General features: G+C 55.0%; 1 protein-coding gene across 1 annotated transcript in view; it reads left to right on the forward strand.

The window, feature by feature from the left end:
* Positions 1-12,802, forward strand: part of LOC139394311 (mastermind-like protein 3) — a 224,348-nt gene extending 211,546 nt beyond the window's left edge. Inside the window, exons 5-6 of the mRNA XM_071142349.1 lie at positions 107-188; positions 10,492-12,802. Coding sequence (XP_070998450.1) covers positions 107-188; positions 10,492-11,621 — 1,212 coding nt within the window. The 3' untranslated portion in view covers positions 11,622-12,802. The remainder of the gene's footprint in view (positions 1-106; positions 189-10,491) is intronic.
* Positions 12,803-14,352: the final 1,550 nt, after the last annotated feature.

A 14,352-nucleotide genomic window follows, 5' to 3' on the forward strand; every position in this document is an offset into this window, starting at 1 on the left:
CTGAATTTGGCCTTTATTGGACCTTTCCAGTGGGACAGCGGGAAATGATGTCATGGAACAGGAAGTGATGTGGTTGTCTGTTCTTCTTCTGTGGTTGTTTGTGTAGCTCCAGCAGCAGCAGCAGCATCTCCCCAGACAGATGGTCCAGGGTCAGAGAAACCCCTACCCACAGGTCAACCAGTATCAAGGTAATATATTATATACCCCCCCCCACCCACAGGTCAACCAGTATCAAGGTAATATATTATATACCCCCCCCCTACCCACAGGTCAACCAGTATCAAGGTAATATATTATATACCCCCCCCCTACCCACAGGTCAACCAGTATCCCCCCCCCCCCCCACCCCACCCACAGGTCAACCAGTATCAAGGTAATATATTATATACCCCCCCCCCACCCACAGGTCAACCAGTATCAAGGTAAAATATTATATACCCCCCCCACCCACAGGTCAACCAGTATCAAGGTAATATATTATATACCCCCCCCCCACCCACAGGTCAACCAGTATCAAGGTAAAATATTATATACCCCCCCCCCCCCCCCTACCCACAGGTCAACCAGTATCAAGGTAACATATTATATACCCCCCCTACCCACAGGTCAACCAGTATCAAGGTAACATATTATATACCCCCCCTAACCACAGGTCAACCAGTATCAAGGTAACATATTGTATACCCCCCCTAACCACAGGTCAACCAGTATCAAGGTAACATATTGTATACCCCCCCTACCCACAGGTCAACCAGTATCAAGGTAACATATTATATACCCCCCACCCACCCACAGGTCAACCAGTATCAAGGTAACATATTATATACCCCCCCCCCCACCCACAGGTCAACCAGTATCAAGGTAATATATTATATACCCCCCCACCCACAGGTCAACCAGTATCAAGGTAAAATATTATATACCCCCCCCCCCCCCTACCCACAGGTCAACCAGTATCAAGGTAACATATTATATACCCCCCCCCCCCCCCTACCCACAGGTCAACCAGTATCAAGGTAATATATTAAATACCCCCCCTACCCACAGGTCAACCAGTATCAGGGGTGCAACACACACACCTAAACCCTGACATACCCACAAACACATGCATGGGAACACATACACATGTGCATGCACAAACACGCACACACCTGATCATAAACCTTGTCACACACACTGTTGAAGATGATATCATCTCTGACCAATCAGATTCTCCCCTGCGTATTCGCTCTCCCCCCCGTCGTAGGCGTTCCATATCGTTCCGCTACTCCTCTTTGGTAATTTCCTCCTGAAAAAATATTCTGTCTCTGCCTGTTACCTTGGCAACCGGTCCCGGATCCCCCAGAGTTCCGGCGACGCTGTCGGTGAGAGAGACAGATCTGCTCCTCCGAGAGAGAGAGAGGGAGGGAGAGGGAGGGAGGGAGGGAGGGAGAGAGAGAGAGGAAGGGAGCGACAGAGAGAGAGAGAGAGAGGGAGGGAGAGAGAGGGAGGGAGGGAGGGACAGAGAGAGGAAGGGAGGGAGGGAGGGAGGGAGGGAGAGAGAGAGAGAGAGGAAGGGAGCGACAGAGAGAGAGAGAGGGAGGGAGAGAGAGGGAGGGAGGGAGGGAGGGACAGAGAGAGGAAGGGAGGGAGGGACAGAAAGAGGAAGGGAGGGAGGGACAGAGAGAGGGAGGGAGGGACAGAGGGAGGGAGGGAGGGAGGAGAGAGAGAGAGAGAGAGAGAGGGAGGGAGGGAGGGACAGAGAGAGGGAGGGAGGGAGAGAGAGAGGGATAGACAGAGAGAGAGGGGAGAGAGGGAGAGACATAGAGAGGGAGAGACAGAGAGAGAGGGGAGACAGAGAGAGGGAGAGGGAGTGTTAGAAGCGAGACAGAGAGAGGGGAGACAGAGAGAGAGAGGAGACAGAGAGGGGAGACAGAGAGAGAGGGGAGGCTGAGAGAGAGGGGAGGCTGAGAGAGAGGGGAGACAGCGAGAGAGGGGAGACGGAGAGAGAGGGGAGACTGAGAGAGGGGAGACAGAGAGAGCAGAGACAGAGAGAGCAGAGACTGAGAGAGAGGGGAGGCGGAGAGAGAGGGGAGGCGGAGAGAGAGGGGAGGCGGAGAGAGAGGGGAGGCGGAGAGAGAGGGGAGACGGAGAGAGAGGGGAGACTGAGAGAGAGGGGAGGCTGAGAGAGAGGGGAGACAGAGAGAGGGAAGGAAGGCGGAGAGAGAGGGGAGGCTGAGAGAGAGGGGAGACTGAGGAGACGGGAGATACAGAGAGACAGAGAGAGAGGAGAGAGACAGAGAGAGGGGAGGCGGAGAGAGAGGGGAGACAGAGAGAGGGGAGAGACAGAGAGAGAGCAGAGACAGAGAGAGCAGAGACAGAGAGAGCAGAGACAGAGACAGAGAGAGAGGGGAGGCGGAGAGAGAGGGGAGGCGGAGAGAGAGGGGAGGCGGAGAGAGAGGGGAGACGGAGAGAGAGGGGAGACGGAGAGAGAGGGGAGACTGAGAGAGAGGGGAGGCTGAGAGAGAGGGGAGACTGAGAGAGAGGGAAGGAAGGCAGAGAGAGAGGGGAGGCTGAGAGAGAGGGGAGACAGAGAGAGAGGGGAGACTGAGGAGATGGGAGATACAGAGAGAGAGGAGAGAGACAGAGAGAGGGGAGGCGGAGAGAGAGGGTAGAGACAGAGAGAGAGGGGAGACAGAGAGAGAGGAGAGACAGAGAGAGAGGGGAGACAGAGAGAGAGGAGAGACAGAGAGAGAGGGGAGACAGAGAGAGAGGGGAGAGACAGAGAGAGAGGGGAGAGAGAGAGGAGAGACAGAGAGAGAGGGGAGAGACAGAGAGAGGGGAGGCGGAGAGAGAGGGGAGAGACAGAGAGAGAGAGACAGAGAGAGAGGGGAGAGAGAGAGGAGAGACAGAGAGAGAGGAGAGACAGAGAGAGAGGGGAGACAGAGAGAGAGAGGAGAGACTGAGAGAGAGGGGAGACAGAGAGAGAGGGGAGACTGAGAGAGAGGGGAGACAGAGAGAGAGGGGAGACAGAGAGAGAGGAGAGACAGAGAGAGAGGGGAGACAGAGAGAGAGAGGAGAGACAGAGAGAGAGGGGAGACGGAGAGAGAGGGGAGGCTGAGAGAGAGGGGAGACTGAGGAGACGGGAGATACAGAGAGACAGAGAGAGAGGAGAGAGACAGAGAGAGGGGAGGCGGAGAGAGAGGGGAGACAGAGAGAGGGGAGAGACAGAGAGAGAGCAGAGACAGAGAGAGCAGAGACAGAGAGAGAGACAGAGAGACAGAGAGAGAGGGGAGACTGAGGAGAGGGGAGACTGAGGAGAGGGGAGACAGAGAGAGGGAAGGAAGGCGGAGAGAGAGGGGAGGCTGAGAGAGAGGGGAGACTGAGGAGACGGGAGATACAGAGAGACAGAGAGAGGAGAGAGAGACAGAGAGAGGGGAGGCGGAGAGAGAGGGGAGACAGAGAGAGGGGAGAGACAGAGAGAGAGCAGAGACAGAGAGAGCAGAGACAGAGAGAGCAGAGACAGAGAGAGAGGGGAGGCGGAGAGAGAGGGGAGGCGGAGAGAGAGGGGAGACGGAGAGAGAGGGGAGACGGAGAGAGAGGGGAGACTGAGAGAGAGGGGAGGCTGAGAGAGAGGGGAGACTGAGAGAGAGGGAAGGAAGGCGGAGAGAGAGGGGAGGCTGAGAGAGAGGGGAGACAGAGAGAGAGGGGAGACTGAGGAGATGGGAGATACAGAGAGAGAGGAGAGAGACAGAGAGAGGGGAGGCGGAGAGAGAGGGTAGAGACAGAGAGAGAGGGGAGACAGAGAGAGAGGAGAGACAGAGAGAGAGGGGAGACAGAGAGAGAGGAGAGACAGAGAGAGAGGGGAGACAGAGAGAGAGGGGAGAGACAGAGAGAGAGGGGAGAGAGAGAGGAGAGACAGAGAGAGAGGGGAGAGACAGAGAGAGGGGAGGCGGAGAGAGAGGGGAGAGACAGAGAGAGAGAGACAGAGAGAGAGGGGAGAGAGAGAGGAGAGACAGAGAGAGAGGGGAGAGACAGAGAGAGGGGAGGCGGAGAGAGAGGGGAGAGACAGAGAGAGAGAGACAGAGAGAGAGGGGAGACAGAGAGAGAGGGGAGACAGAGAGGAGAGGAGAGACAGAGAGAGAGGGGAGACAGAGAGAGAGAGGAGAGACAGAGAGAGAGGGGAGACTGAGAGAGAGGGGAGACTGAGAGAGAGGGGAGACTGAGAGAGAGGGGAGACTGAGAGAGAGGGGAGACTGAGGAGAGGGGAGACGGAGAGAGAGGGGAGACGGAGAGAGAGGGGAGACGGAGAGAGAGGGGAGACTGAGAGAGAGGGGAGGCTGAGAGAGAGGGGAGACAGAGAGAGGGAAGGAAGGCGGAGAGAGAGGGGAGGCTGAGAGAGAGGGGAGACTGAGAGAGAGGGGAGACAGAGAGAGAGGAGAGACAGAGAGAGAGGGGAGACAGAGAGAGAGAGAGGAGAGACAGAGAGAGAGGGGAGACTGAGAGAGAGGGGAGACTGAGAGAGAGGGGAGACTGAGAGAGAGGGGAGACTGAGAGAGAGGGGAGACTGAGAGAGAGGGGAGACTGAGAGAGAGGGGAGACTGAGAGAGAGGGGAGACTGAGGAGAGGGGAGACTGAGGAGAGGGGAGACAGAGAGAGAGGAGAGACAGAGAGAGAGAGGAGAGACAGAGAGAGAGGGGAGACTGAGAGAGAGGGGAGACTGAGAGAGAGGGGAGACTGAGAGAGAGGGGAGACTGAGAGAGAGGAGAGACAGAGAGAGAGGGGAGACAGAGAGAGAGAGGAGAGACAGAGAGAGAGGGGAGACTGAGAGAGAGGGGAGACTGAGAGAGAGGGGAGACTGAGGAGAGGGGAGACTGAGAGAGAGGGGAGACTGAGAGAGAGGGGAGACTGAGAGAGAGGGGAGACTGAGGAGAGGGGAGACTGAGGAGAGGGGAGACTGAGGAGAGGGGAGACTGAGAGAGAGGGGAGACAGAGAGAGGGGAGAGACAGAGAGAGAGGTGTCCGGATGTTTATCCCTTCGACTTCCTGTATTGAGACAAATTATTACGTAAACAGTGTTTTTCTGAGTAAACGAGGATAGCTGAATACTTTTGAAGGGACGCGGGCACGTGATGTCATCACATAACTATAAAACTACACTAGTCTACACAGTTCATTCATAACTATAAAACTACACTAGTCTACACAGTTCATTCATAACTATAAAACTACACTACACATTTCATTCATAACTATAAAACTACACAAACAAACCTATTTCAACCTGAATATCTTCTCCTTGCTTTTCTGTTTGGATGCAAGTTCCACCATATTATTTCGGGTCCAGTGTGCAGGTTCACCGCGGCTCGGGCCATGGAGCCGGGCCGTGGAGCCGGGCCGTGGAGCCGGGCCGTGGAGATCGTCGGACCGTGGAGATACGTTGGCACATGACAGTTATTAGAACATGGCAAATGTTAGACAATTATTGCATTCTATCCATGCTGGCTTTCACTGGCTACCTGAGACATGATACAGACAGGAGGAGGACAGACGGGCTACCTGAGACATGAAACAGACAGGAGGAGGACAGACAGGAGGAGGACAGACTGGCTACCTGAGACATGATACAGACAGGAGGAGGACAGACGGGCTACCTGAGACATGAAACAGATAGGAGGAGGACAGACAGGAGGAGAACAGACTGGCTACCTGAGACATGATACAGACAGGAGGAGGACAGACGGGCTACCTGAGACATGATAAAGACAGGAGGAGGACAGACAGGAGGAGAACAGACTGGCTACCTGAGACATGATACAGACAGGAGGAGGACAGACGGGCTACCTGAGACATGAAACAGAAAGGAGGAGGACAGACAGGAGGAGGACAGACTGGCTACCTGAGACATGATACAGATAGGAGGACAGACAGGCTACCTGAGACATGATACAGATAGGAGGAGGACAGACTGGCTACCTGAGACATGAAACAGACAGGAGGAGGACAGACGGGCTACCTGAGACATGAAACAGACAGGAGGACAGACAGGCTACCTGAGACATGATACAGACAGGAGGAGGACAGACGGGCTACCTGAGACATGAAACAGATAGGAGGAGGACAGACAGGAGGAGGACAGACTGGCTACCTGAGACATGATACAGACAGGAGGAGGACAGACGGGCTACCTGAGACATGATACAGACAGGAGGAGGACAGACAGGCTACCTGAGACATGAAACAGATAGGAGGAGGACAGACAGGAGGAGAACAGACTGGCTACCTGAGACATGATACAGACAGGAGGAGGACAGACGAGCTACCTGAGACATGATACAGACAGGAGGAGGACAGACGGGCTACCTGAGACATGAAACAGAAAGGAGGAGGACAGACAGAAGGAGGACAGACTGGCTACCTGAGACATGATACAGATAGGAGGACAGACAGGCTACCTGAGACATGATACAGATAGGAGGAGGACAGACTGGCTACCTGAGACATGAAACAGACAGGAGGAGGACAGACGGGCTACCTGAGACATGAAACAGACAGGAGGACAGACAGGCTACCTGAGACATGATACAGACAGGAGGAGGACAGACGGGCTACCTGAGACATGAAACAGATAGGAGGAGGACAGACAGGAGGAGGACAGACTGGCTACCTGAGACATGATACAGATAGGAGGACAGACAGGCTACCTGAGACATGATACAGATAGGAGGAGGACAGACTGGCTACCTGAGACATGAAACAGACAAGAGGAGGACAGACGGGCTACCTGAGACATGAAACAGACAGGAGGAGGACAGACGAGCTACCTGAGACATGAAACAGATAGGTGGAGGACAGACAGGAGGAGGACAGACTGGCTACCTGAGACATGATACAGATAGGAGGACAGACAGGCTACCTGAGACATGATACAGATAGGAGGAGGACAGACTGGCTACCTGAGACATGAAACAGACAGGAGGAGGACAGACGGGCTACCTGAGACATGAAACAGACAGGAGGACAGACAGGCTACCTGAGACATGAAACAGACAGGAGGAGGACAGATAGGAGGAGGACAGACAGGAGGAGGACAGACAGGCTACCTGAGACATGAAACAGACAGGAGGAGGACAGACAGGAGGAGGACAGACTGGCTACCTGAGACATGAAACAGATAGGAGGAGGACAGACAGGAGGAGGACAGACTGGCTACCTGAGACATGATACAGATAGGAGGACAGACAGGCTACCTGAGACATGAAACAGACAGGAGGAGGACAGACAGGCTACCTGAGACATGAAACAGACAGGAGGAGGACAGACAGGCTACCTGAGACATGAAACAGACAGGAGGAGGACAGACAGGAGGAGGACAGACAGACTGTCAGCCTTAATGGAAACACTTCCAACATCCATCTGTTTTAATAGACACAGGATAGTAACATTGAAAGGCACCACAGCAGCCATCTGTTTTAATAGACACAGGATAGTAACATTGAAAGGCACCACAGCAGCCATCTGTTTTAATAGACACAGGATAGTAACATTGAAAGGCACCACAGCAGCCATCTGTTTTAATAGACACAGGATAGTAACATTGAAAGGCACCACAGCAGCCATCTGTTTTAATAGACACAGGATAGTAACATTGAAAGGCACCACAGCAGCCATCTGTTTTCATAGACACAGGATGGTAACATTGAAAGGCACCACAGCAGCCATCTGTTTTCTATGCAAACTTTCTCCACATCTTTGGACAAGTTCATGGAAGCACAGCTGGTGAGGTCAGGTCTTGTTTTGTAGAGACTGGTCTCAGATCAGGGTCCAACTGGACTTCCTGGTTAAGTCGTGGTGGTCAGCAGGTGCCACTCTGTCAGTCAGAAACTCCTGTGGGAATGGCCTTTTCTCTCTTTCTTTACATTTGGAATGTTAGCACAAACAGACTGGTAACCAGGCTATATATTCCCCTATAAAGTGCTCTACTGATGGCTAGATGGTTTATGTGACCCTGGCCAAAGGTAGTGCACTGAGACAGTCTAGTGACTGAGTCAGACAGACAGACAGACAGGCAGACAGGCAGGCAGACAGGCAGACAGACAGGCAGACAGACAGGCAGACAGACAGACAGACAGGCAGACAGACAGACAGACAGACAGGCAGACAGACAGACAGGCAGGCAGGCAGGCAGGCCAGGCCAAAGCTGGTATATTGTCAATATATTGTTGTTTTTTTCACGTTTTATTTTTTTTCTGGCAATGTACTCGGGAGAAGTTTTGGAATGATCTTGTATTCTGGGAATGATCTTGTATTCTTATCGTCTGGGACATGGCCTGGCCTGGCCTGGCCTGGCCATGTCCCAGACGATAAGTGAAATGGTGTCAGAAGAGGTTTATTGGAGATATAAAAACATTTCCATGCTAGTGTTCCTTCCCCTCCTTTCCTCGACCTGCTAACGCCAAGTTTCTGGTGCTAATATAGGGAGGGAGGGAGGGGGGCTGGAGAGGGGGAGAGAGGGAGGGAGGGGAGGGAGGGAGGGAGGGAGGGAGGGAGGGAGGGGGGAGGAGAGAGAGGAGTGAGAGAGAGAGAGAGAGAGAGAGGGAGGGAGGGAGGGAGGGAGGGAGGGAGGAGAGAGAGAGGGAGGGAGAGAGAGAGGGAGGGAGGGAGGGAGGGAGGGAGGGAGGGAGGGAGGGAGGAGAGAGAGAGGGTGGGAGAGAGAGGGAGGGAGGGAGGGAGGGAGGGAGGGGAGAGAGAGAGAGAGAGGGAGGGAGGGGTTGGAGATATTCTCCTTTCCAGTTGATTTAGCTTCAACTTTGGTTTGGTACGTAACACTCAGCACTTAATGGTCAGACGTGATACCTTTCCAGAGTTAAAGAGTGCCTCGCTCACGTCGTCTGTGTCTAGTTCTCTCTGCTTGTCTTTCCATTCTGGATAACAACATCATGTACTTCACATGTGGAATATTGGTGACCTTATAAGAAGTAATCAAACTATGAATAAAAGGACAAATTGATCACAGAAACCTCAGTGACCACTCTGTTGGTCTTTAGCACACCTCTTCTCTCTCCTCCTGTCCTCTCCTCCTCTCCTACTGTCCTCTTTCTCTCCTCTCCTACTGTCCTCCCTCCTCCCCTCCTGTCCTCTCTCTCCTAACCTCCTGTCCTCTCTCTCTCCCCTCCTATCCTCTCTCCTCCCCTCCTGTCCTCTCTCTCCTTCCCTCCTGTCCTCTCTCTCTCCTTCGCTCCTGTCCTCTCTCTCTCCTCCCCTCCTGTCCTCTCTCTCTCCTCCCCTCCTGTCCTCTCTCTCTCTCTCCTCCCCTCCTCCCCTCCTCCCCTCTCTCTCCTCCCCTCCTGTCCTCTCTCTCTCCCCTCCTATCCTCTCTCCTCCCCTCCTGTCCTCTCTCTCCTCCCCTCCTGTCCTCTATCTCTCCTCCCCTCCTGTCCTCTCTCTCTCCTTCCCTCCTGTCCTCTCTCTCTCCTCCCCTCCTGTCCCCTCTCTCTCCTCCCCTCCTGTCCTCTCTCTCCTACCCTCCTGTCCTCTCTCTCCTACCCTCCTGTCCTCTCGCTCTCCTTCCCTCCTGTCCTCTCTCTCCTCCCCTCCTGTCCTCTCTCTCTCCTTCCCTCCTGTCCTCTCCTCTCTCTCCTCCCCTCCTGTCCTCTCTCTCCCCCTCCTGTCCCTCGCTCTCCTCCCTCCTGTCCCCTCTCTCTCCTCCCCTCCTGTCCTCTCTCTCTCTTCCCTCCTGTCCCCTCTCTCTCCTCCCCTCCTGTCCTCTCTCTCCTCCCCTCCTGTCCTCTCTCTCCTCTCCTCCTGTCCCCTCTCTCTCCTCTCCTCCTGTCCCCTCTCTCCTCCCTCCTGTCCTCTCTCTCCTCCCCCCTGTCCTCTCTCTCTCCTCCCCTCCTGTCCTCTCTCTCCTCCCCCCTGTCCTCTCTCCTCCCCCCTGTCCTCTCTCCTCCTGTCCCCTCGCTCTACTCCCATCCCTCCCCTCCTGTCCTCTCTCTCTCCTCTCCTCTCCTCCCCTCCTGTCCTCTCTCTCTCCTCCCCCTGTCCCCTCTCTCCTCCCCCCCTGTCCCCTCTCTCTCCTGCCCTCCTGTCCTCTCTCTCTTCTCCCCCCCTGTCCCCTCTCTCTCCTCCCCCCCTGTCCTCTCTCTCCTCCCCTCCTGTCCTCTCTCTCTCCTCCCCTCCTGTCCTCCTTCTCTCTCCTCCCCTCCTGTCCCCCCTCTCTCTCCTCCCTTCCTGTCCCCTCTCCCCTCTCTCTCCTCCCCCCCTGTCCCCTCTCTCTCCTCCCCCCCTGTCCCCTCTCTCTCCTACCCCCCTGTCCCCTCTCTCTCCTCCCCTCCTGTCCCCTCTCTCTCCTCCCCTCCTGTCCCCTCTCTCTCCTCCCCCCTGTCCCCTCTCTCTGCTCCCCCCCTGTCCCCTCTCTCTCCTCCCCTCCTGTCCCCCCCTCTCTCTCTCTCCTCCTGTCTGCTTCTTTCTTTCTCACCTCTAACCTCTCCTCTTGCCTTTCTGTCCCACCAGGATCACCCCAGGAGATGGCGGTGAGGAGCCAGGCTCTCCAGAACATCCGCGCCACCCGCCTCCTCCAACAACAACAACAACAACAACAGAACCAGCAGATGGTCCAGATGAACCAGGGCATCCCAGGTGGCTCGGTGGGTCCCCAACCCGACATGGGCCTCCCCTACGGCGGGCAGGGAGCCGGCCAGCAGTCCCTCTACAGCCTCAACCCCTCCATGAGCCAAATGATGCAGCACCAGAACCAAAGCGTCCAGGCCTCCATGGGTCTTCCACCAGGACACAACCCAGTGACGCGGGTCCAGAGGCAGGCGGGAGGAGGGGTTGGAGGAGGAGGAGGATACGGAGGACCACAGGGGATGATGATCAACTCCATGTCCCAGCAGCCCCTCGAGGGGCCGCCCAAAGCCCAGGCCCAGAGGTTGCAGGGCATGCTGGGAATTGGAGGAGGACCGGGAGGAGGAGGACCACAGGGAGGGATGGGAGGGTGGCCACCCCAGCAGGGGCAGTCCCTCCAGGGGATGGGAGGGCCAGGAGGGGTAGGAGGACCAGGCAGGACTACAGGCGATATGGTGGGCTTTGGCTCGGCCCAGGGGGGCTACGGCTCCATGCAGCCTGGACCCGGACAGCAGCCTCCACACCCACGCCTGGCCAAGCAACACTTCCCTGGGCACCCACAGGGCCACCCCCAGGCTATGGGTCAGGGCCAGCCCATGGACCCCAGGGCTATGAACCCTGCGGCGGGCATGGCCGGGCCCATGGACCCCAGGGCTATGAACCCTGCGGCGGGCATGGCTGGACCAGGACAGCCAAGGACCAACCAGCCCAGACCCATGGTAATGCCGGGACAGGGGGTGATGGGCCAGGGCGTGCCCAACATGGGGGCCTTTGGACAGGGGCCGGCGATGGGGGTGGGCCCTGGAGGTGGAGGAGGGTATGTGGGACAAGGAGGGGTAGGGGTCGGAGGTCAGCCTCAGGGCTACCAGAGGACGTCTAGTCAGGACCTGTCATCTTATGGATACGTTGGCGGGCAGGTGGCGCCGTCGGGCGGAGGGTTCGGATTGGCCGACGGGACAGGGGCAGACTTGGACTCAAGTGACGGTTGGATGGAAGAGTTCTTCCCCAACCAATAGCAGAGCTGGAAATGTAGTGGGGAGTTTTTACTGGAGGGACTAACGACAAAACTGCGTGGGGAAAACTTTATTGAGACGAGAGAACTGGACAGTCGGCATATTTTGTTTTGTAAAGAACGGACAGGAAGAGTTCTGTGTCGTGTATTTATGTGTGTGTGTGTGTGTGTGTGTGTGTGTGTACTGTCACGGTATTTAAAAGGCCTCTAATGGTAAACGCGGTCTGGTGGTTGTGAAATATCATTCAAGAAAGGGAAGTGATTTTGGTTTTGTCCTTTTGGGCCGTGATTTGAACCCAACCCTTTAGCAGTGTGTCAACTGGGCCCATAGGTTCATACAGGAGAGACGGGAGACTGACTACAAGACAGGAGAGACAGGACACTGACTAGAAGACAGGAGAGACAGGAGACTGACCACAAGACAGGAGAGACGGGACACTGACTACAAGACAGGAGAGACAGGAGACTGACTACAAGACAGGAGAGACAGGACACTGACTACAAAACAGGAGAGACGGGAGACTGACTACAAGACAAGAGAGACAGGAGACTGCCTACAAGACAGGAGACTGACTACAAGACAGGAGAGACAGGAGACTGACTACAAGACAGGAGAGACGGGACACTGACTACAAGACAGGAGAGACAGGAGACTGACTACAAGACAGGAGACTGACTACAAGACAGGAGAGACGGGACACTGACTACAAGACAGGAGAGACAGGAGACTGACTAGAAGACAGGAGAGACAGGAGACTGACTAGAAGACAGGAGAGACAGGAGACTGACTACAAGACAGGAGAGACTGGGACTGACTACAAGACAGGAGAGACAGGAGAGACAGGAGACTGACTACAAGACAGGAGAGACAGGAGAGACAGGAGACTGACTACAAGACAGGAGAGACAGGAGACTGACTACAAGACAGGAGAGACTGGGACTGACTACAAGACAGGATAGACAAGAGAGACAGGAGACTGACTACAAGACAGGAGAGACGGGAGGCTGCCTACAAGACAGGAGAGACAGGAGACTGACTACAAGACAGGAGAGACAGGAGACTGACTACAAGACAGGAGAGACAGGAGACTGACTACAAGACAGGAGAGACAGGAGACTGACTACAAGACAGGAGAGACGGGAGGCTGACTACAAGACAGGAGAGACGGGAGGCTGCCTACAAGACAGGAGAGACGGGAGGCTGCCTACAAGACAGGAGAGACGGGAGGCTGCCTACAAGACAGGAGAGACGGGAGGCTGCCTACAAGACAGGAGATACGGGAGGCTGCCTACAAGACAGGAGAGACGGGAGGCTGCCTACAAGACAGGAGAGACGGGAGGCTGCCTACAAGACAGGAGAGACGGGAGGCTGCCTACAAGACAGGAGAGACGGGAGGCTGCCTACAAGACAGGAGAGACGGGAGGCTGCCTACAAGACAGGAGAGACGGGAGGCTGCCTACAAGACAGGAGAGATGGGACACTGACTACAAGACAGGAGAGACTGGGACTGACTACAAGACAGGAGAGACGGGAGGCTGCCTACAAGACAGGAGAGATGGGACACTGACTACAAGACAGGAGAGACTGGGACTGACTACAAGACAGGAGAGACGGGAGGCTGCCTACAAGACAGGAGAGATGGGACACTGACTACAAGACAGGAGAGACAGGAGACACTGACTACAAGACAGGAGAGACAGGAGAGACAGGAGACTGACTACAAGACAGGAGAGATGGGAGACTGACTACAAGACAGGAGAGACGGGAGGCTGCCTACAAGCTCTCAAACAGGGGAGAGTCTTTTTAATATTTGTTTTTCAATATAGGGGTAGAACATCTCTATTTATTTTTCCGGTATTAGTTCTTCTTGGATACCTGGGTTATTGGATTGTGCCTGACAGGTTTCACATCTCGTTATATTCATGCTGTGTGTGATGGCGTGTGGCATGTGATCGTAGCATTTCTACACATGCAGGTCCCTTTGAGAGACAGACAGACAGACAGACAGACAGACAGACAGACAGGCAGGCAGGCAGCAGGCAGGCAGACAGACAGACAGACAGGCAGACAGACAGCACAGACAGACAGGCAGGCAGGCAGGCAGACAGACAGACAGACAGACAGACAGACAAGCAGACAGACAGACAGACAAGCAGACAGACAGACAAGCAGACAGACAAGCAGACAGACAGACAAGCAGACAGACATACAGACAGACGGACATATAAGCAGACAGACAAGCAGACAGACAAGCAGGAGATAAAGGCAAGGAGATAAACACACAACCCACTTCTGTAACAGCCATCAGAGCTCAGTAGAGAGCTGTCACCTCTGTCTGTCTGAGAAGTGGTTGAGATCACTCTCTCTCCCTCCCTCCCTCTCTCTCTCTCTCTCTCTCTCTCTCTCTCTCTCTCTCTCCCCACTCTTTCCCTCCCTCCCTCTTTCTCTCTCTCCCTCCCTTCCCACTCTCTCTTTCTCACTCTCCCTCCCCTCTCTCCCTCTCTCCCCACTTTTTCCCTCTCTCTCCCTCTCTTCCCACTCTTTCCCATCTCTCCTCTCTAGAGACTTGTTTTTTTGTCTGCGTTGGTTGGTTTGTTCGTCTGGCTGTGTGTACTGTGAAAACATCAAAACAAAACAGATTGCGTTCTTCTTTTGTGGCGGTATTTAGCGCAGGCGCTGTGCGGTCGCCCCGCGGTCCTGTTGCTAAGCAACCGGCCTACTCTCTCTCTCTCTC

This window comes from Oncorhynchus clarkii, unplaced genomic scaffold (genome assembly GCF_045791955.1).
Source record: "Oncorhynchus clarkii lewisi isolate Uvic-CL-2024 unplaced genomic scaffold, UVic_Ocla_1.0 unplaced_contig_2512_pilon_pilon, whole genome shotgun sequence".
In the NCBI taxonomy this organism is placed as follows: Eukaryota; Metazoa; Chordata; class Actinopteri; order Salmoniformes; family Salmonidae; genus Oncorhynchus; species Oncorhynchus clarkii.